The sequence below is a fragment of the Labrus bergylta genome, chromosome 9 (assembly GCF_963930695.1).
Source record: "Labrus bergylta chromosome 9, fLabBer1.1, whole genome shotgun sequence".
In the NCBI taxonomy this organism is placed as follows: domain Eukaryota; kingdom Metazoa; phylum Chordata; class Actinopteri; order Labriformes; family Labridae; genus Labrus; species Labrus bergylta.
Genome location: NC_089203.1, coordinates 6369041 through 6392626, shown reverse-complemented (window position 1 = coordinate 6392626; position 23586 = coordinate 6369041). Strand labels below are relative to the sequence as shown.

The 23586-nt window shown below is 40.5% G+C and overlaps 1 protein-coding gene across 2 annotated transcripts; it reads right to left on the bottom strand.

Annotated features, from left to right (window-relative positions):
- Window positions 1-1203: 1203 nt before the first annotated feature.
- Window positions 1204-20554, bottom strand: trappc11 (trafficking protein particle complex subunit 11). 2 transcript variants are annotated; one of them, XM_020653383.3, is made up of 30 exons: window positions 20233-20554; window positions 18384-18612; window positions 18052-18221; window positions 17462-17532; window positions 16495-16609; window positions 15488-15587; window positions 15293-15366; window positions 14318-14414; window positions 13902-14035; window positions 13616-13757; window positions 12661-12754; window positions 12453-12532; window positions 11905-11983; window positions 10980-11034; window positions 10695-10840; window positions 8979-9040; window positions 7764-7896; window positions 6849-6979; window positions 5914-6039; window positions 5631-5824; window positions 5358-5506; window positions 4421-4542; window positions 4128-4247; window positions 3968-4033; window positions 3591-3747; window positions 3371-3482; window positions 3186-3277; window positions 2866-2999; window positions 1660-1827; window positions 1204-1564 (listed from the first exon to the last, which is right to left on the bottom strand). In XM_020653383.3, exons 2-30 carry the CDS (start codon window positions 18585-18587, stop codon window positions 1520-1522), a joined length of 3372 nt encoding a protein of 1123 aa, XP_020509039.2. In that variant the 5' UTR covers window positions 18588-18612; window positions 20233-20554; the 3' UTR covers window positions 1204-1519. The 2 variants fall into 2 exon arrangements, with proteins under 2 accessions (XP_020509039.2, XP_020509040.2); XM_020653384.3 differs by having other exon boundaries at window positions 20396-20554.
- Between the last annotated feature and the right edge of the window lie 3032 nt (window positions 20555-23586).

Below are 23586 nucleotides of genomic sequence, written 5' to 3'. Positions count from 1 at the left end.
ACTACAGATATGTAAACATAAAAACAAAATAGACATACCTATATTCATCTTCTATTTCATTTTTTTAATTCAACTGTAAGGTTTTGATATATTATTATGTGTATTAGTAGTAATAGTTTAATTTCAAATTTCTATTTCATTTGTTTGTGGAAAAATGTACAGAGACTCCAAACAAGAAATAACCAGAAAGTAGTCTACATGTAATGTGTCGGAGATTTTGGGGTAAATAAACACTCAGTTTTGTGTTTGTCCTTAAATTTTGGCCTCAAGAACTCATCGCCCCTACCTTTGTGTGTGTTCAATATGTGTATTCTCTGTTGTAATTCCTTGTTGTCACAGCAGGTGGCATATTCACGATGGTGTATCGTGAAGGTAAATCAATGGCAGGTGAGCAGCAGCAGTTTGTTGAGTGTAGCTTGGACTTAACTTTTAGCCTGTTTTTGTTTGCATTCAAGTTGTTTTGGTTAAGAAGTGTATGTCGATGACCAGAGGCTTTATTGTTAATGGAAGATGTCGAATTAAACCCGTTTGAGTGTGATTGCACGGATGTTGTGGACTGAGTTAATTAACTCGCCACACAGAAGACGACACATCAATTAAGAAAGTAGTTTTGGTTCAGCCCCTCAATGGCTCATCATCACTACAACCTCAAACACACCGTTTTTACTTAGTATTTTCATATATTTGTACTTACTTATTTTACCTTGTTTTTTGTGATAAATGCCTGTAATGCAGATGTTCAAAATCAATGAGTAAGTGTCTTTAATAATCATGATCTCAATATAATCGTGATTAGGATTTTTGCCATAATTGAGCAGCCCTACAGTACCTTCTCTGTCCTCTTTTGTGTCTTGCTTGTCTTTTCTTTGTAATGCAAGAAAAGCATGAACCTAATCTTTATTAAAGTCGATCCATCAGTGCATCTGAGTTTTGTAAGTTGGAAAAAGACCAATCAATCACAATTTTCAAAAGAGCATGTGGGATATTATGCAGGAAGGATTTCTCCTTTGTATTCCTCGCCTTCCTGTTGTCCACACTTCCTTGCCGCTGAGGTGGAGGTCTGAGCAGGCCGTACATGAACGAGGACGGTGACGGTTGTGGGGACGATACAGTCCGATGGCGGTGGCTTGGTGTCAGGGACGTAAAACACTCATTAGCAGTGGAAACATTGGTCTTTAATTAACATACACAGAAGCATGAACACTAGTTTACATCACACCAGTTTAATCAAATCTTCAACACATTCATTTTTCATGTTTTACACATTTTACCGGATTTTCTCCATTTAGTTCATGATTTTCATCAGTGTATCCGTTCATTCATTATGTTCCTGTCATGCTCGTCACGTCGACACATGAAACTCTGAAAAACAAACCTCCTGATGTTTGCTTCACTGACGTTTCTCTCATGAACAATGTGGAACAAATAGTGTTAATAATGTAATCTGTGAGGAATCTTACATCTAAAACAACCTACACAAAGTTGTTTTCTTCTCGTATTTACAGTTTGTGTTTACTCATCAAGCTGCAGCGATGGAGGCGTCATCCAGCTGACGACCCTGAGGCTGAGGACACACAAAGAGAAAATCATGATATGAAACTTTAAAGATCTTGACATTTGCTCAGCGGTGGTGTGTCTACATTTCTCTGAGAATGTCACCTTGACGAAGATGCGTTGTGGCAGGAAGCGTCTCAGTGAGTGTGTGTTGGTGGTCGGGCAGCGCGGCAGGCTGATGTTGAGCTGTGGTAGTGTTTGGTAACCGGCCATCAGCGGGTAATAGTTATAGAGCATCTGCTGCTCGGAGCCAGGAAGGATACGCAGACGAACCTGCACACACAAGAAAAGGTTCACAGCAGGTCAGTTCACTTCCAAAGGTCATATTTATTCATCACACGGTCAAGTGTTTGTTCCCAGTTGAACAGTACATGTTTCAAAACTATAATCTTTACCCTTTAAGGCCTGATAAGCATCTAATAGAATTATGTTAATAAAAGGGGCCTTAGATGAAACTTAATGGAGTAATTTGTCTAAAACAGCCTCTGAAAGTTGAAGACATCCTTTTACACAACTCAGTGTTTCCCCACACATAGACGATACCTGGGCAGGCTGCCCGAGTATATTTCCGACCTGTTTTTATTTCATTTTTCATTTATTTATAAAATTGCTGCGTGCACAAGAGAGCGAGCGGGAGAGAAAGAGAGCAAGCGCGAGCACCTCACAGCTCCGTGCAACCATAACAAAACTCCCCTCTCGACTCCTGACACAGCAAAACCAAGAGTGCAATCACATGCGCAGACAGAGAGAGAGAGAAGATCCACAGTCTGTACATACGTCTTGTGAATGCACAATGCGAGTGCGTGGATAAATTGAGCAGATTAAAGTTGTTAGTTGCAAAAACAAAATTAATTTAGAGGGAAAAACACATTTGATATAAACACAAACCCAATATTAAAATAAACCTTAAGAGAAGAGTAAAAAAAAAAGGAATATGTCGATCCCCTGCTAACTACCTAAGAGCACCAATGTGTTCTAAAAGCAAGCTAGTGTCCAACGATTAAGTGACATTTAGTGAGGAACTCAGTGACAGCAGCCCTCAAATCATTATGCAATCATCCATTATAGAGTAGTGACGCTGCTTGTTGTCTGCTTGTTTACTGCTCGACTTCATTGAGTGAAAAGTAGAAATAATAATATAGAAAATTGAGAATGCAAAGCAGCGTGACACATCGTGATATATCAATACACAGCCCTAAACGTGTATCATATTATATCGTATCATATGGTATTATAATTCCCTACTGTGCTTGATTGGGTATAAGCAGCCACACTAGCTTGTACTACTCAGCTTTAATCTGAGAGTTGTACCTGTTTGAGTCCAGAGAACATGAAGGCATCCGACGGTTCCACAGCCATCTCCACCTCCTGCACCAGAGCCGTTCTGTTCTCGATGTGATATCGAACTGAAAGAGACTCTCTGACTCGTCCAAATGACGGCAAATCTAGAGTCACATAAAAACAAGACGGACAAACACAACACAGCTGACTATGACAGGTACAAATAATCAGGCAGTAGTTTACACATTATGTAATACAGTCACAGAGGTTAGATCTGAGACATCAGCACAAAGCATTATGGGTCGTAATGTGAAGTGTGCGTGTAGTGTGTGTTTGTTTACTTGACTGACCGGCGTGGATGTAAAGAGGGACAGACTCCAGGATGATGTGAGGTAGAGTGACTGTAGTTTGGATCAGAGGACTGTCTGCACTCGACGACTTTCTGAGCAGCAGAATAAAAACGCAGAGTTAAGAGCTTTACAGGCTGCTTTGATTACTCAACACAACATGTGTGTGTGTTTGTGTGTGTACCTACCTCCTCCATGATAACAGGTACTGTCCTGTAGCGATGGTGCTGTTGCTGTTGGTCTGTGGTGGACAGCGGAGACAGAAACACTCGCTGGCACACTCGCCTGTCTGCAGAACAACTGTACACATCCACAAATAATAAATCACTGTATTCACTTTTCCCCTTGTAGTTACAGCTACAAATCTGAAAAGTCTCTGCATGGTAACCATTTGAACTTTTCCAGTACCTTCCTGGATCTGTGACTGAAGCTGAGGTGTGTTGCTGGTCACAGTGAGCAGCTGCAGAGAGGAGGAGGCCAGCAGCAGGGGCCAGGGGGACGATGACGAGACGTCAGTCATCAAGAGGAAGGGGACGTCCACCGCTACCCGGTCCAACGGCTCAAACTGCAAACACACAGAGACACACAAATAAGATCTCTGCTGCTGCACCACAACTGTTGTAAGAGGTCCATGTTGACATGTGCAAAGTGAAGACATGGACATACATGACTACTAGCATGAAACACAAAGAGCTGGAGTGTCTTACTGTGGTTCTTAGAGCAGCACCTTTAAGACACTCTGCTCACAGCTTTGTAAATAAATGAACAGAGCTTCAGTTACACACCTTAGTGGACACGAACTTGACCGACACGTCGAATGGGATCACCGTCTCAATGGTAACCGTCTCATCCTGAAAGAAAAACATCACATGTACTAAACGACAAGAACAACAGAAATGTAACATCTGAGCTGACTGCGTGTGAAGGTCCGCTCGTCGTCTCTACCTTGTGACATTTGCAGACAATCTGTCGTCCTTCCACCGTGGTGTCGATGCTGTAGGCCACGTGGAACAGGAAGACCCTCGGCCCGCATGACTCACACTTTACATACACACACTTCTCCAACTGGACAAACACAAACCCAGAGTACTGTTATTAATACTTTCACAGGCAGGTGAGTAAAGAAGAACGTCACAGCACAACAGAATATAAGCTTCATTTATAATGAAGTCTTCAAAATCATTTTGAGAATGTGTGTGTGTGTGTGTGTGTGTGTGTATGTGTATGTGTGTGTGTACCTTTTCTCCAGGTTTCAGATCTCCTAGAGGGACGTCATGGAGCAGGGCGGGAGCAGAGTCGTCACAAACCTTCGAGCCATCCAGCGTCACATGCGTGGTTTGGCCTAGATTGGCGTCCTGGCCTGGCAAAGCGAAACGGAAAAATACGGAATCAAATCTCCTGATGTAATGTCATGCCTTTGAGAATAACAAGAACTATTCATACTTACTAAAAGTTGAAGCTGAAGCAGTGCATTAAAGATCATTGAAGTTCAGTGTTTTCAAACTTTGATTTTTAGATGATCAAGGTTTGTCCGTTTAAAGTTCTTTTGTCTCATGTTTTCATTAAATGTCCGAAAAAATAACAGAGAATTGCTAAAAAGACAGATATTTTTAGTGAGATATTTTTTTTGTTTTACCATAAACATTGCTCACTTCATCAGACTTGATTGACAAAAATGTCTTTTTACATAATCGAACACAGGAGTTGTTGGTCTACTTTTGTTTAGATTATTTACTTTTTTTCTGTTATTGTTGGACTTTTATTTTGAAATGGTTAGTTTGGATCCAAATGATATTTTTTGTAAAACTGAACAACAAAAACAATCTAACCATGTGAGGTCCTGCTGGACAAACAAATCCTGTACTTTGGAGGATTGAATTGATGCTTTTGCCAATGGAGTTTGGTGGGTTTGAAGGAAGCTTTTTTGTATTGCTTAAAGAATGGCATCTTCCTCAGTAACAAAAAGGTCGGTCTCTGTAGGGATCCTCTCTGTAATGTTGTCAGACACTCATAAATAATCTGAGCTTGTCAATGACAAAAACAACACAACTTTTTACTTTTCTCAGAAGTGTGAACAAGGCTAAAGTTTAAAAGTAATGGGCTGTTGGCGTCAAGGTGAAGTGTAGAAGTTATCCACAAATACAGTTGAAATTTCAAACAACATTTTCATTGTACCTGGTTTGAGGCCAGCTGTCAGTTTGACATCCTTTGCCACGCCCTCCTCCTGTGATTGGACAGTGAGGTTGATGCAGTACATCTCGTTGTGGAGGGTAGGCGGCTGGTGGCTCAGCTGAACAGAGATCTTTGGCACTCTGGAGATGATCCTAAACAACAAGCAGTCACAAACAAACGAAATGTTTTTTTTTTTATGTTTCTGAGAACTAAAGTGTAAAAAAAATATCTGATCAGGACTTCTGGGATTGATCTGTGTCTCAACAAAGCCCTTACATGGTGCTGTGCTGCATGGTCAGGCTGTCCCAGTCCGGCTCCTGACGCGCCTCCATGCTCCGCCCCCATCGACGTGATGACCTGCTCGCCTGCAAGGCCTCATGGGTAGAAGCTGCGTCTCCACCCGCCCCTCTCCAGCTCACAAACACACAGCGGCCTCGATCACCGCCCAGCATCACCTCAATGCCTGTCATCTAAATGTGCACACACAGCAACACACAGTCAATAACAGTCAAACATTAACAACTGCAGACACACACATTCTTTCACACACACATCTCACCTCGATCTTCTTTCCCACGTCTTCCGTCTTTGCTACGAAGCTGAAGTTGAAACATTTGGTTTTTCCTGGCAGCAGACTCATACTCTCCTGACCTGGAGACTCCACCACACACCACTGGTTGTACTCCTACACATTAACACACACACACACACAAATATTCTCGTTATAGCCTCATATAGCCGACTGTTGCTTCGTCAGTCATTTCCACATCATTCTAATTACGTCATTAAAGGAAGAATGTGCAACTTTTTCATCCAGTCGATGTCACCCTTGAGCACCAGCATTAAACAAAGACAAACACTTGTTTGGTGACACCTCCGCTAATCTGAAGCCTCTGCTCTCCTCCAGAGACACACCTCCAACACCTCTCCACTCGCGGTCGCACAAAGGAGTTATCAATAAGAACGCATCATAATTAAACACCATTAAGCTCAAGCAGCAGACACATTGTCCTTTGCTTGAGATTATTGCCTGTGTCCTGCGTTTGTGTTAGCATGCTAATGTTAGCACAATGGTTAGCTCATAGCTTAATTTTGCACATAAACTGACACAGAATGACGGAGAGCCAAAGACACTTACGTGACATTCAAATAAGCTGTGAGTATGTTCTTCTTTTCTCTAGTCCTTGACTAAAAGAGCTTTTATATGCAAGGACGTCCCGTCCATGTAAACATGATGTAAACACGGCTCTGACAACAACACAGCTGACGGTACTCACGCTTCTCACTCGTTGTAGACAGTCATGACTCAGAGAGATATTTACAGAGGATAAACTTGATTTCCGCTGTATTTGTGTGTAAAATGTTTCACATTCTTCCTTCAAAGATGAGCACCAGGTTATCAACAGTGATTATTGGAAAGGCATCTAACTACATTTAAAAAGTGCTATGGGCAGAAGAGAGTCTGTACTGAGGTCTGGCTCATGTAACACGTACCTGGTTACTGAGGCTGACGGCCAGCTTGTTGAAAGAAAGCGGATTTGGACAGTCGGATCGGAGGAAAACCTGCAGCTGGATGGGCTGGTCTACATGGAAGCTGGGGGACTGGAACTTGGCCTTACACTGGACTGGAGTCAGAAAGAAAAGAAGGCAGACTGTAAACATCTTCATATGAAAAACAACAACAAACATAACACTTTTAAACGGACGCTTTAAAGGCTTTCATTATTGGGAAAGTGTGCCACACTGAACATCGCTTTGACGGATGAATCAAAACACTTAAAAGTGTCAACGCTTTATGAGCCTTTCAGTACCTAGCGCTCACACTAGTCAAACACACTAGACTTTTGGGGGTCAAACGCTCGGGCTTGGTGCTGATTGCTTAGTGTGAGAGCGCCCCCTTAAAGCCACAGAGAGATTACTACACTCAGAGGTGTTGTAAGAGGGGCGGATGATTTAAATGTTAGAACCAGAGGTGGTGACTCAACTTTACAAAACCATGAATGAAAACTTTATTAAGGCGACACAAAGTGCGCTGTTGAGAAAATACATTGCGCTTTAAAGCCAGAAACTCAGGCTGCTGTTTGTTTATAAAGAGAGACTCTATCACTATTCGTGTTAAACGTTTATTTACTCGATTTAGGATTCCTGAACACACTCACTGACTTCAATCTTTCTTTACAAAAGAAGAAGATTGTAAAAAGTTAAGATGAATCGTATCATGAATCCAGGATGGTTTTACGTTTCTTATTGTGAGTTAAGAGATCTGTTATACATCCCCACTGAGATTATATTCATTTTAAACCAGAGAACTTTTCTCTCTTCTTCCTTTCAGCACAACACAGAGCCTTACTTTGTGTGGATTTCCTTCTCATGGTCAAGAGACAAAAGGTTGTTAGAGTGTTTTCTTACTGAACGGGATGTAGTCCTGCACTTCTAAAGTCAGCTCGTTTGATCCGGCCAAAGCCATGCGGTCACTCCACAGCGACGCGGCCGCACTGACGGAGGACGGATCACAGTCGGGCTCTGCGTCGGGGACCTCGTTCTGAAACAAGAGAGACAGTCAAAGTGTGCGCCAGCTTTTGTTAAGAGAGAGCGGAGAAATTCCAAAATGAAATTACTTCCAGATATGATCCTGATTTCAGGTGATGTGTGAGAATCATGAGAGGAGAAATGAACAGTTATTGTAGGATAAGGGCGACTTTATAATATATATTATCTGTTCCAGAAGGTTGAGCAGTTCCATTCATTCATCCTGACTATACAAGCACATTTAGGGAACAAGCAATACCGATTTACAAGCAATAAGATTTAAAAATCCATTTCAGGAAATAAAATGGTCGCCTCAAGGTGTTTGGGCAAAACAGGTTGCATACTTAAAAAAAAAAAGCAACAGGATCAATCTGTAAGATATGTAGTGAATGAAATGATAAAATGACCTTACTATAAGTAAGTTTGCCAGATATGAGACCAGTTATCAGGTCAAACCAACAGGTGTTGCCGCGATGGAAGCGGGCAAGAAAACTGGTTCAGATAAAACGGACTCTACCCGGCATTAAAATCCTCTGCATGTTTCTAATAAGCTCCACGAGCAGAAACGTGAAAATCAAACTAGGATCAATATTTGAGCTGTTTTAAAAAAATGGAGAGATGTTAGAATACAGAAAAGTTTATAGACCGATGCAGAGCTGGATAAACACTGAAGCTTCAGTGTCCACCACATGGCAACCTGTGTAAGTAACTCAAGTGAGGAGGGAATGGGGGGAGACAGCTCTCTGTAATGTTTTGAATTTGGACTGCAGTAACACATTTAAGCACTAGGTGTCAGAGTTACATATTGCTCTCTCCACATTAGAACAGATCCCCTGGCTTAAAGATCAACCCTCTCAAATGAAACCTATATTTTAAACATTAAATCATACCTGCTTTTAATAGTAACAGGCGGATCATGCTCAGAATCATCATAGTTAGATTTTGATTCTGACAAAAGTTTTAAGGATATTAATAAACATCTTTTTTTCATTTTTTTTTATTAACACCATCTTTGAATCTCAGATGTTTTACCTAAGTTCTGGATGGATGTTTGTTGAAGTAAACTTTACACTTTAGAGGTGGAGCTGTACTCACCGTCAGGACTTTGAGGAGATTTCTCTCGATCCTCGACTTCTGTTCCTCCTTCAAGGTGGAAGCTAGAAGAAAAGATGAATAAATGACCTCCTCTTGTTTGATACACAAATGTCATGCTTTGATTCATAGATTTTACAATCAATATCAGTTCTTAGGATAAAAATCTAAACTCAAGTCCACTTTTGGCAAACATATTACACATTCTCAGAACTCTTTTTACTATTACGAAAATCCTCAATAAGGATCAATGTATTTTTACTGAAGAAATCACTTGTTCTGGTTTGTTTTTTCTTGGGATGTAATGATACCGCCCAAATCTAAATGAATACGAATAAAGGACATTTCCATTAAGACCAAAACTATTTTGTGATGCTCTTTATTAAACCAGCAGGGGGCACTATCTGCTTTTGGATTCTCTTGCTCGTCAGGAGCTTTACAGACATGGTGGACGCAAGGAGAGATATTGTAGAAAATAATTCATGGTTCAGTTTCTAACTGAGGGAGTTGAAGCCAGGTGAGAAAAATAATAAACAAACAAGACCAAAACTGTGTGCAAATATTTTAAGTGACAGATAAACGACAAATATCACAAACTAAATGATGCCGCACATAAAACAACACCGAGCTGCACCAAATCTTCTTCATGACAAACAGCAGGAAGAAGATCAGAAACCCTGCTCGCCAAAAGGAGGTTAAGAGCCACAGAGATCACTACATGCAGCGGTAGCTCTCTCAGTTGAAAATGTGATTGAAGATCTGACTTTTTTTGAAAGCTTTGGTACTTTTTGATACTAGCGATCATAAAAAAAAAGAAATTCAATAGTTCTAAAATAAGTGGTATCAAAAAGAAATGAACAGGCCAAACAATTTGACAAGCTTACTTTGGTCTTTGGAGGATCTGAGCTGATGATGAAAATGTTAGAGAGGGTAGAGTTGTAATGGCCCAACTTCTCAAAACCATAAATGTAAACTTTCATTAGGTGACACAAAGTCGCTTGTCTAGTAAAACAGCCAAAGCCTGGCTCTAAAAGCTTGTCGACGACGCTACTCAGACTACAAACAAAAACCAGAACACTTCAGAGACCAGAATCAGCACTCAGGTTCTGTATTTATGTGCACGTTACGACCATGTGGGCAAGTGGCGCGTTCTCCAGGTTAATGCTGATGCCATCCTCTTGTGCTGTGCAGCCTGATTGGTGAGCATGCTACTACGATTGATCAGCCAATCAGAAAAGAGCACCCGTCAATTGGCTTTAAGAAGACTGCAAATGCAGTCAGTCTGCAAATGCTTGAGTGAGATGGCTTTGCTTTTTGCCTTGCTTTAGATTTCCTCTGGTATAAGGGGGCGCAGGTCGCCTAGTGGTTAGTGCGTGCGCGTCATGTACGGAGGCTATAGTTCTTCAAAAAGGCGGCTTGAGATTTGAATCTGACCTGTGGGTCCTTTCCCATATGTCATTCCCCTGGGGGAAAACCCCCATCTCTGTCCACTGTCCTATCCAGTGGCTGAAGTGCAAGAGTTTCCTTCTACCTTCTTAGACGATGTAATAATAAATACAAACGTATCTAAATTCTGCATGAAGCCACAAGAGTGAAATATTGTCAAGATTCAACTGCAGCTGAAGTCACCTGGAAGTTTATAAAATCAATAGAGAACTGTATCACAAAAGTGGACAGCACTGACTCTCTAACAGCAGCTCAGTGTAAGGTGAAGCTCACCTCTGCCCAGCAGCTCCATGCAGTAGATGATGTAATCTTTGACGCTGGCCATCAGATAAGCACAGCGCAGAGCTGTGGTGAGTATGGCTGTCAGGAGGCCCCACCATCTCTCTGTGCGATAGTCACACATCACGTAGTCCAGCAGCCTGACAACAAAACAAACAAACAAAACACAACATCCTGCTTAATGTTGGAATAAGAAGAGCGAACATTCACAGTCAGAAGTTAGTTAAAGTTGGTGCAAGTGTTGAACTTTATGAGTCCAACATGTGAGTGTGGACTTACTTCAGAGCTTTGGTGTAGTCTTTAGCGTGGTAGTATTCCTCGCCCATTTGCACCACTACAAAGGAGACAGACAATGAGACAAATACTGAGTGGAGCGTGACGAGAAAACATCAAGGAGCAAATAACAAAACTACGTGCAGCAGAAATACATCCTACTTGAAGAATAAAATATCCGAGATGCTGTGGTGTTGTCGTTTCATCAACATATGATAACATAAGATCAACAACGTTCATTCTGGATGAGTGCATGAGTAAGGGCCTGTGTCCACAGACAGTGTGTTTGATGCTGGCAGCGCATGTTTTCAATACAAAACCAAAGTAGCTTTCAGCGCTCACCGTCCTCAGTGTCAGCTTTATGTTGTTGCTGCACACACAGCGCTCTCAGTTGAATGAAGTTCAACTTTAAGAACAGCGCCAATGTCAATGTCACATCCTCCTAACTGACCAATAAAATCAAGAAGGGACTGGACTTCTCATATTAGATTTGTCAACAACCATGGCTTAGTCGATGCTAGTCTGACTCGTCTTTTCGAGGGAACAGTTCCAGGTGTAGAGCTGCTGTGGATGTCAGGACATGACTCCTTTACATCTTTTCTTGTTGAAATCTTCTTGAATTAAAATAAAATATAAAGCACACGGAGCTAAAACACACCTAAAAGGACACAACTAAGGGTAACAGAAGTTAGCTTTCGTAACCTAGCAACAATGAGCGCTGGTGAGAAGTGCTCTGAAAAGGAGGTCTTGAGTGCTTCCAGTGGATAAGATGCTGTCTGTAGACACAGGCTCTTCATTTCTGACATGTGAGAAAGGTGCGAATGACTGAAAATGGGAATATTCATATTGACTGTAAAGTACCAGTACAATCAAAGAGCCAAATAAAAATTCAAAGGATCTGTGGAGATGAAGAGAAATCAGAGACACTCACTGAGGTGGCTCTTCATTCGAGGACACTTGTACTTCTTAAACTGGGCGACAGCGTTACTGAGAAGTGCGATAATCAGCTCCTGTAGCAGCGGAGACAGAGAGGAGTGAGATTGAACAGAGCAGTGTGAGACATCTGACAGAAGCTGGAGGAGGAGAACATGATTAGAAATTAATGTGTTTGCGGCTGTGAGGAAAGATGATCCTTCTCTAACTGCAGGAGGCGAAACTTAATGAAGTGCATGAAGCATTTTGTTCCCCAATTACTTCAAACAACAAGCACTGCTACTGTGATGCTTTCCTCACAGAAAAACACACCGCCATCACTGGTGCTCATTTAAAAGTCAGCTGTGGCTAATTTTTATGCAAACAAATGAACTGAACTTGCACATTTTCACAGAGATTTTCTAATTTTCACAGAGAACAGAGATCATTTGGATAATTTAAAAGGTGCTGAAAACACAGACAAATGACTCCTTGTGGTTTCTACTGAAAGTCTGCCTCAGAGCAAATAGTCAGACCGTGTTTGTGAGTATGTGTGGGGGCTCTTACAGAGTGTGGTACGTCTCTCTCTTTAACCTGCAGGGCCAGAATTCCCGTTTTCTCCTTCTCTGCATCTGGAGGATCAATGCCTGGGAAATAATTAGAGGGATAATGTTTTACACATTACAACAAACGCTCTGATGGAAACACTTCAAGCTCTGCTCAGTAATCTGTTAACTTTTCTTTTCTTTATTTTTTTTTATAAAATTGAACGTACTCTGGTGTCCTTGCCTCCAGGCTCTCTGACCGTAAAAGTCGAGTCCTCCACTCTGGGTTTCCAGAGGTTCAGAGGCAGGCTGACTCGCTCCAGCCTAGAACAACAAGCAAAGAAAAAAAAAACATGAACTGCTGTTTTGTGGACCAGTTTGCACAAGAAACTCACTAACAAAATCTGTAAATAATGAATATTTTATTTATAGTTGATGTGAACTAAAGACCTTGCAGCATCATAAGAACATTAAAAGAAAAAGAAACCTGCAGCCGTCTCCAAAGAGTCTCTGTTGTTCTAGTATAACCTCGCTCTAAAGCCTGGGGGAAAATTTCGATTTAGATCCCGTTTTAATAGTCGTACAACTTATTTTGGAGTCCGGCCGAATTTCAGCTCTTTCCCGTGTCGTTAACCGTGCAGTGTTCAGGGAGGAACGCCAGCTGATCACGAACCGGAAAGCTGCTCCCGACCAGTCGGAGGATTTTTTGGCATAATTCATATTTTGGTTGTATTACTGAACACACTTGATCAATGAGATCAGAGCCACGAGACGATTCCCTGAGTCCAGGGCTTTTATTTCCTGATTGTGTCTGCACAAACTGACAGACAGTGTCGTAGATCACCATGGCAACAGCAAGCATGACTGTATGATATGTCTTCTAATTAGTTTGTATGATTTAGCTTCTATTTAGCTTGTTATTATTGGAGACTTCTACCTCAGTCTGTGGGAGTCTTCAAAGGAAACTTTATCGTCAATTCCTCGTCCTGATTTATCTCGTACAGTGTGAGCTCTCTGGTGCCCGACAGTCGGGTCGTACAGTATGAACACATAAAATATGAGCTTTGGTTGTCTGCATAAACGATTCAGTCGCACAGTGTGAGCTGACTTCCACCACGACCTTTATACAACCTTCCAGTGTATGCCGTGCCTGAGAGGAAATAGAAGTAGCTGCAGTTTGATTACCTGACAGAGCTGCTGAGCCTGTTGTTTTCTGTCCTGACTGTAACAGGCCGCCTGCTGGTAGTAGAAGCCAGGATTCTGCGTCTGGATGGCTGTCAGACCCAACTTTATCGCTTCATCAAACAGCTCACCAAACGACTGGAACCTGACAGAAAGAAAAGAGAGAGAGAGAGCGTTAGAGACATGAGATGAGGGACTGAAAGTGTCCCGGCGTGTAGGACGATGAATAAATGCAAGAGCACATTTAAGATATGTATATATATTTATTCATATACAGAGTCAATCTTACTGTTTAGACATCCATGCGGCGTGTTCGAAGGCCAGTTCAGCGCTGCCGATCTTCTTCTTACACAGGTCGATGTGCTTCCTAAACTGAGCGATAGCATCAAGAGGAGTGTTGTGTTGGAAACACAGACGACAGATCTGCAGACACAAAACAAAGGAGAGAACATCAGAGAGCGAGGAATGAAAGGTGCAAAAGGGTCAGGAACTGCTTGGACTTGGGATCCTCAATCTGGTGAAGGCTGCAATCTAACGAAGTCAAACATTCAGTCTGTGAAGCCTTTACATAACAGGTCCAAAGTCATAATTAACAGCTAACAAACTGTGATGGAAAGAGAGATCTGATAGAAGAAGCGAGAGAGAATCTGCTCACGCGCTCAGCTCCGGTGCTGAATGCAGGGAATTCAGAAGTCAGAAATGTACCTTATAGTTGATAAATCCAGCCATAGTCTTGATCTCCAACATGTTGGTCTCGTGGGCTCTGAGCTCATGGACGAGACTGTACGCAGTTCTGTAGTACCTTTGGACACAGAGACATAAAATGATAATAGAATAAAGAACGACAGACAGGTCAGTATGAGTCCATAAAAACAGCCACATTTTGGAAATGTATGTCAAGAATTATCTAATTATGTTAACACTTAGACCTCTGTGATAGAAATGGTCCAGCAGGGCATCAACTGGAATTTTCTCAGAATCAGACTCAGCTTTATTGGACAGGTATGCTTACACACAAGGCAGTTATGCAAGTCTGATGTGTCCTTGGGCAAAACACTTAAACCCAAGATGCTCCCACTTCTTCTTCGGTGTGTGAATGTGTATGAATGGGAGAGTAAATACTGATGGACACTGAACATAGCAGCCTCTGCCGTCAGTGTGTCACAGTATTTATGTGTCACTGCCTGACAGACAGGAGGTGATTACCAGGAATGCAACAATTCAAAATATAATATTGAACCGTTTGGTACGGCCTCCCCAGTTCAATACATGCTTGTAAAATACAGTTTTATGTTTTTATGTACAAGCTTCCATGCAAAGTATTTCTCTCTGACTTGGCTCTGTCTGTGTGTGCCTGTGAGTCCATGCGCTGGAAAAAGGAATTTATACAAAACACCAGGAATGTGCATACATGTTAACAGTCTTTTTAATTTATTTCTACTTAATTGGTTGTTGTAATTGTTTTTTCATTAAAACAGTGTTTTTTCCCCTTAACCCCTTGCTGTTCCTGTAAAATTTGCCTAAAACTGATTTTAAAAAAACCCTCCAACAACCCGGGTCATCAGAAACGAACCAAAAACCATGACCAAAAAAAAACAAGGTTTGTATTCAAGCGTGGGCTGACTGTATTGTTTCATCCTGAGTGATTACAACAGACAAAGACTAGACAAAAAAACTTACTTAAGAGCATTTTGGGTGTCCTGTTTGAGCTCACTGAAGAAGGCGATTTTAAACTGGTGTCGGACAAACAGCAGCTGAGAGGAGAGGAGAAAGAACGTGATGAGCGGATCACAGGTGTCTGTCTGTTCACACACATTGATCTGCAGAGATTTTGAGGACTTTTTGTTTCATGGGTTTGTGTGTGTCTTCTTCTACCTGATGTGTCGTCTTGTTGAGGAACTCTTTATGAGATTTGACTCGACGGATCTCGGTGTAGTAATACGTCTGAGCATGTTCGTAGAAAGCATTCTCCAACCTGAAGAATCACAGGGAACAATTCACTTCAATAAACGATACAAGACGTCAAAGTTTTTGACTCATTTAACTGTTTAAAGAAATGCATTGGATTAAGTTCGGGTCGCTGAGACTGCACCATCACCATCACAATATTAAGACAAATGCATTCCTAATATAACTTGACATCACAGTGCAGTGATAATGAATTCAATATTCAACACATTTAACAGCATTTATATGGATTTATCAGACATTACTATTTAAATGTAAAGCACAAAACAATGGCAACTAAACAGTGGATGCTACTTGGACCAATGTGACATCATAAATAAATAATTGAGTTTCTCCTGCCAGCCTCCTGGTATTTTTTCTACAGAAATCCGGAAAATTCACCTCGAGCGAGTGGGAGGAGGTGGTGACGTTTATATCCTGTGACTGAAGCCAGTGCAGAGACTGTCTGCACGCGACCACTATGATCTCCGCACTTAATTAAACGGCTGCATTACATTTTCTGTTCTTATTAACTCGTTTGTTAATATTCTGATTCTGTTGAAATAAACATAGCATTGCTATAAAGTCAAATATTCTCATTATAGCATTGTATAGCGCACTCTGCTGCATCACCCGCTACTTAGTGTTATTTTTTTTCCCCATCAAGTCTTGCCATAGGAGATCCCCCCCCCCCCCCCCATCCTCTTGTCTGACAAAGATAGTCTCCCGCTGTGAGGTGCATATGTGAACAGCTAGTTCAGGAGAATATCCGGCGGAGTCCTCCTGAAATGATCTACAGTAGATATATTTTCAGGAGTGCATTTGTGAAGACGGCTTAGGTGGAGCCACAAAATCACTCAGCTTCCAAAAACTGTACCCTTACTCACTCAATAGGATCAAATAATATATATTAAAAAAAAAAAGGATGCATCTACCTTATAATGTAACCCACTAAGTGGTCGGTGTGTGGCAGCACAAAGAGACTCTTTCCAGAGAGATCACAGGAGTTACAAAGAGTGGCCGCTCTCTCAGACGCCACCAGGTCCTCTCCTGTTCAAACCAGAAAATCAGAGATGTTAAAGAGACTAGTAAACAGGCAGAGCAGATTTCTAATGGGGTGTTTTCTATTATGTGATGGGGGTTGTATGTTCCTTTAGACTATCTCTGTTAAATGATCTGGAAGACTCTGTTACCGGTTGTTTTTTTACGCTTGTATTTTTGTAAGCTGCGTTTCTGTAAAGCATGTCAGTGAAAACTCTATATACATACATTTTATTCACCTACATGCTTTAACTTAAGATTTGAAGTTGTTGCCTAAAGTTGACAGTTGATAATTCACTGTCTGTCATTGCTCCAGACCTAACCTTGCCTGAGCATCTTACTGTAAGTGTAGGGTGACTTTTTCCTCCAAGTGAGGAAATAGAATATTTGCAGGATACATAATGCAGTTGAAATTAATCTACAGTTTTTTTGAGCGCTTCAAGATCCGATCATCACTAAAGCATTTGTCGCACAAGAGAGACGATAAAAACACAATGCTCAGTTATCATTTTGACATTTAAGGTTCACCGAGTAACAACAAAGTAAACACTCCACCTTAAAGTTTATTAGTTATTATCGGCTGGCCGATTAATCGGTCGGGCTCCAGTAGTTATATTCTCTTTCTATTTAAATGGTTTAAATTGCTCTGTATATTTAACCGTGCTGGTGAAAACCAACCCTTAAGACAATTTTAAAGTTTGTCTTCAAAATGTACAGAAATCTAATTATAATAGTCTATGATAGCCCAGTGGAATTGGTGTGCAGGTTTTCTCCAGTATCGACCCACGCAAGTGTAACTTTTTGATACTCAACTCAGCCGGATGGCTCAAAAGTCTCAAATGATTCAGAAAAGATGTTTACCTGGAGGAAGTGGAGTTTTCTTCTGGATTAGAACCACGGCCACCTTGGTGTTCCTGCCCTGAAGACTGGTCCTGGAGACAAAAAAAATAAACAGGTGAGCAGGTGAAACTTGCAGACTTGGTCCTCAACAGCAGCTCTTTAACACAGTGTCAGCTGATTGAAACCCAGTTTATTCCTGATTCTTTATTGGAGGTATGAGGGCTGACACAAATGCTTCAAGCACCAAACCCAGCGAATAAAGTTTGGTAAAAAACAATAATAGATTTCTCTTTTCACCATAAATGCAGTCCTCATGTACAGGTGCATGACCAAGCAGTGAAAATCATTTCTTGAGTAATATCTTGATATTAAACATGATAGTTATGGCTATCCAATAAAAAAACAGAAACAAAGTTAGAAACAAACGCTGAGAATCTGTTTGATAAATTTAATCTGAAGGCACAAAACATCAACCAGACCTTAAAGCCACCCAGTGTGACTGAATATGAAATAAGGTCAGTCAAATGAACCTGACAAAACATCCAACCCCAAAGTATCAACTTGATCTTTGGCAGTAAATAAAATTCTAAATATATTAAATATAAACGCACCTGACTATTTCCACTTTAGTAGCACATTCAGACTGTTTCTCTTTCCACTGTGGGTCGTCCCAGTCCAGCTCATAGAAGAGGACAACCAGAGCTGGAACCAGGTTCAGATGTTTGTTCATCCAGCCTGTTTTCAGGATGCCTTTAGGAATGTACCATTCATACGACGTTCTCTACACAGAAAGACAGTCAACGTCAACTGTTTAGAGACAATCAGAGCACAACATTTATCTCAAATTAAGAACAAGTTATTCTTATACGTAAGCGTAGAATGCAATCTCTTCAGCTGTGTTTGTTTGTTCATTAACTTCTAGGTGTCTCCATCCACTGCTCACCTTAGTGCGACATTTGGGGTACTCGTGATCTCCTGGGAGGACTTTGAACGAGATAGGGACTCTGTCAGCTCGCCGGTTGGCGCAGAAGGCGTCCCATATGGCCCGGTGCACGGCATTGTACACCACGTCCAGACCAGTCAAAGCCACAAAGGCCATAGGCCGACAGCAGAGCTCCGGAGGAAGCTCCCACTGGGAACCTGCCATGGTGTTGGTGTGACGGAGGAATCACCTACACACAACACAGAGCCACATGACTGCATCAGACACGTCTTTACTGGTTAATCTTTTTTTACACAGATAAAAAATATGCAGTGCAGGAAGAGGCAGACAATTCAGAGAGATTATTTGAAGCCTCCAACTAAAACATTTTGAAATATCAAAAAATCAGAGACACACAGAATTGAAAATAAAATTAATAAATAACTGTATTTGACTTATTATTACTACAAAATGACTTCAAAGTCATTCTGATTAACCAGAGGTACATGGTTTACAATACCAGACATCGAGAACAGTCATTAAACATGTTTCTGGTATTTGATTAAACAAAAATATCGCAATAAAAAATCATCAGTTGATATCGTTAATAATCACGATGCTGGAAAACGCTGATATGAGAGCTGGCTTCTTTTTTTTGTGTTAAATGTCAAAAATGTTTAAAGAAGACATAAAAGGAAAAGCGCCTGAATAAAATCTAATGTGTTTCTCAGATGAATAGAATTGTATTGGCCAATTCCTGAACATTTTTACAGAACAACATTTTCTGTAAGTTAGGGTTCAAGTATTTCAAATAATAAAACAAACTGTTGTCCATTATTGATAAACCTTTATCGACAACCTGCTGACAGACAGCGGAGCTCCATCTCCAACACACTGGTTCAGCTCCGCTACCACAAGGACAGACACATGGAGTCTTACCGACCCAAAGAAATATCCCTGCACACCAGCTCACCTCTGTCGAGTAAATCACTGCCATCATGATGGTCTCTGTCTAACTCGAGCTGTAACCTGTTCTTAACTTTGCACATTTTATCATCCTTGCCCGATACACTAATCAAATTTCACTTGATTAGTACATTTGTTCATAGTATTTACACTTTAACATGTCTAATCACTCAACAGCTCTCCTTAATGTAACTGCACATTTCCACCTCTGCCTCCAGGCTGAGTGAGTTTACATTTCAGAAAAACACTTTGGTTTAATGGACTTGAGTATTTTTTTTTTAATATAGATTTACTTTATTTGAGACATGTAAAGTAATGTTGAACTAAATTTCCTGATGTTTGAATGTATATATTTCTTTCTTTATATTTGTTATGGTTTATTTGTTTTGATAAGCACTATCTCCCAGTTAGAGTCAATACATTTATCTGTTTATTTATGTTTTATATCAGTACTCTGATGGGTTTCTACATTGCTGTGACACATCTGATAGGGGGTTTGCATCATTTCTTCATTACAAAATATCCTCCTCGCAGCAGCAGGAACAGAAAAAGCTTTTATAGAAAACAACCTGCAGGTCACAAGACTTGAGGTTTAGCATTAGCTGCTAACAGTGACAGCTCACTTGTTGACATCCGACCACAGCCCAGTGTTTAATATTTCATGGCATGGAGGCCTATCCAACTAATTCAAAAACACTTCTGTTCGTTCAAAAAGAGGATAATATTTCATACTGTTTTTCTAGCCAAGAAAATAGCAGGACACAGAAACCGATAAGACGAAAGCGGAAGTGACAAAATCTGACTCGGCTTACGCCACTAGCATTGCTCTTAGCCTCTTAGCATCCTGTAAAAAACGTATTTATAAAAATAATGTGATGTAGAAAATTAGATAATAAAAGCATACCTCAGTTGCATCACTCAAAGTGGAAGAGTTAACAGTGAGAGGTACAGTTAGCTCTCTGGAGTCAGCCGGCTAGCTGCAGATCCGTGTATGAAGGTTAACAGCTAGTGGGCGAGGTTTTGCTAATTTAACCGTGAAATTAACGTCACAGTTATGTGTTACGAACCTATGAGGTTAAGTCCCGGGGCTGGTCACCATCTGACAGCCGGTTATCGACGTGTCAAACTCGGCAGATGCAGAAAATAGCCATCAATCCACCAGCTGTAGATGAAGAAAAAACAAACTAGCTAGCTTAGCCACCTGAGGCTAAACTTCAGTTGCAGTTCCGGTTTGACTTTTCAAATTAAAAGTACCACCTAGCGCATTACATTTTTGTATTTTTTTGTAATTCTGTTTTTATTGTTATTTTTTTTAATGAATAGGGGAATTAAGGAGCACCTCAAGTCCAAAAAAGTTTTTAAAAATAAATAAATACTGTGCATACTTGTGATTATAGTCGTACTATGAATTATCTGTGTATCTCCCCCTCTTGTTTCCTGTAGGCCCTTCTAACATGCATCTTTTTTTTTTTATACATATACTCTTAAATTAATTTAATTTAATCAAAATATTATGTGATTGTCTTTTTTCCCTACATTTTTGAATGTTTCTTGTGTGTGTTCATTCTTATTAGGCAAGGTAAGGCAAGTTTATTTGTATAGCACATTTCAACAACAAGGCAATTCAAAGTGCTTCACACAAGACCAATATTTACAGTCTATGCACAAGACATCAAAAGCATCATGACAGAGGAAAAAATAAACATTAAAATGGAAAATTTAGAAATCGCTAAAAATATGTTAAATTAAAACCAAAATCATTGAAATGAATAAAATGAAATAGAAATTGAAAATATAAAAAGAGTAGAGTAATACATGTAAAAGTTTCAGTGCAGATATAATGTTTTAAAAATGTTCAGCTGTATACAGGTGAGTCTTCAACCTCGATTTTAAAGAACGGAGAGTTTCAGCAGACCTGCAATTTTATGGGAGTTTATTCCAGATATAAGGAGCATAGAAACTGAACGCTGCTTCTCCATGTTTGGTTCTGACTCTGAGCACAGAGAGCAAACCTGTCCCAGACGACCTGAGAGGTTTGGGTGGTTCGTAATTAATCAGAAGGTCACCAATGTATTTTGGCCCTTAACCATTCAGCTCTTTATAAATCAGCAGCAGTATTTTAAAATCTTTTCTATTACAGACTTGGAGCCAGTGTAAAGAACTCAGAACTGGAGTGATGTAATCCATTTTCTTGGTCTTGGTGAGGACTCTAGCAGCAGCGTTCTGGATCAGCTGCAATTGTCTGACTGATGTTTTAGGCAGACCTGTAAGTCATATTAGTCCCTTTAATTCTTTATATATTCTTCAAGTGATAGGCTGACTTTGTAATTGTCTCAATGCAGCTTTTAACATTTAGGTCTGAGTCCATCACTACACCCAGATTTCTTGCCTTGTCTGTGGTTTTCAATCTTACTGACTGTAGCTGCGTGCTGACTCTTAGTCATTTCTTTTTGTTCCAAAAACAACAACCTCAGTTTTGTCTTTGTTTAACTGTAGGAAATGTTTGCACATCCACTCTTTGATTTATTATATGCATTTACCCAGTGCTTGTATGGGACCATGGTCACCTGGCGACATTGTATATAGATCTGTGTGTTGTCTGCGTAGTCGTCTGCATTTTTTAAAATATAATCTAAGCTAGAGGGAGCATGTAGATGTTAAACAGAAGAGGCCCCAGGATGGAACCTTGGGGAACACCACAAGTAATTTTGTTTGCTCAGATTTGAAGTTAACTACAGACACGAAGAAGTCCCTGTCTTTAAGTAGGATTCAAACCAGTTTAGTACTGTGCCAGAAACCCCCACCAAGTTTTCCATTCGGTCAATTAATATTTTGTGGTCAATTGTGTTGCCACTGTCTGTGCTTAAATGTATGTCATTAAACACCTCAACCAGGGCTGTCTCAGTGCTGTGATTTTGTCGAAAACCTGACTGTAAGACATCGAAACAGTTGTTCAATGTTGAGAAGTTTTTTAACTGTTGAAAAACAGCTTTTTCGATAATTTTACCTAAAAAAGGAAGTTTTGGTATAGGCCTGTAATTGTTCATTATTGACTTGTCTAGATTGTTCTTTTTTAATAGTGGCTTGATGGCGGCTGTCTTCAGGGTCTGTGGGAAGACACCTGAAATATACAAGTTTACAGTTTGTAACAGATCTGGAGCCATGACTTGAGAGACTTTTTTGAAAAAACCTGTTTGCAGAATATCAAGACAGCAAGAGGAGGAATTTAATTGTTGTATAATATCCTCCAGGTTTTTAAGGTTGATTTGATTAAATTCTGTCATGGTGTCTGAATTGGATTTGAATGGACACATAACATATCCTGATCCTGATGTTGAGGTACTGAGAGTTTGTCTAATTTTCTGGATTTTTTCAGTAAATAAGGTGGAAAATTTATTTCAGGCCTGAAGTTCAGGTGGTACTGACACAGGACAGTGTCTTAGCCTGTCGACAGTAGCAAACAAGGCATGAGCATTATTATTGTTTCTGGTGATGATGTCAGAGAAGAAAGATTGCCTTGCATTCCTCAGTTGTGAATTATAAATGTGAAGTGTCTTTGTAGATGTCATAATGAATCTGGAGATTAGTTTTACGCCACCTGCGTTCAGCTTTTCGACAATCTCTTTTTCCATTTCTTACCAGTGTTGAATTTCTCCATGGAGATTTTTTCTTACCAGAGACAACCTTCACCTTATTGGGAGCAATGGAATCAATAACATTTGTGATTTTAGAATTAAAGTTATCTACCAACTCTCTGACTGAGCCCCAGGACAGAGCAGGTGTGCATGGTTAAAGATTTCACTGGTGTTTTCAGTGATACACCATTTGTGATCACTTTTGTTTGAATACTTTTGTACACTGAGATAGTACTCTCAAATAAAACACAGGAGTGATCAGAGAGGGCAACATCTGAAACAACAACCTTAGAGATGTCCAAGCCCTTGGAGATGATTAAGTCCAGAGTGTGCCCTCTGTTGTGTGTGGGCTCTGTCACATGCTGAATCAGCCCAAAGCTATCAAGAGTGTAACACAGTTCTTTAGTCCCTCTGTCCTGGGGGTTATCAACATGGATGTTAAAATCACCAACCATAATAACACAGTCAAAGTCAATACAGATCACAGAAAGCAGTTCAGTGAAAAAGTTTGCACAGTATTTAGGTGGCCTGTAAATATTAAGGAACATGGCTCGGGGGGAAGGACTGAAGGGCCACATATTCATTAAACAAAACTGCAACTCCTCCCCAACTTATACACTCGA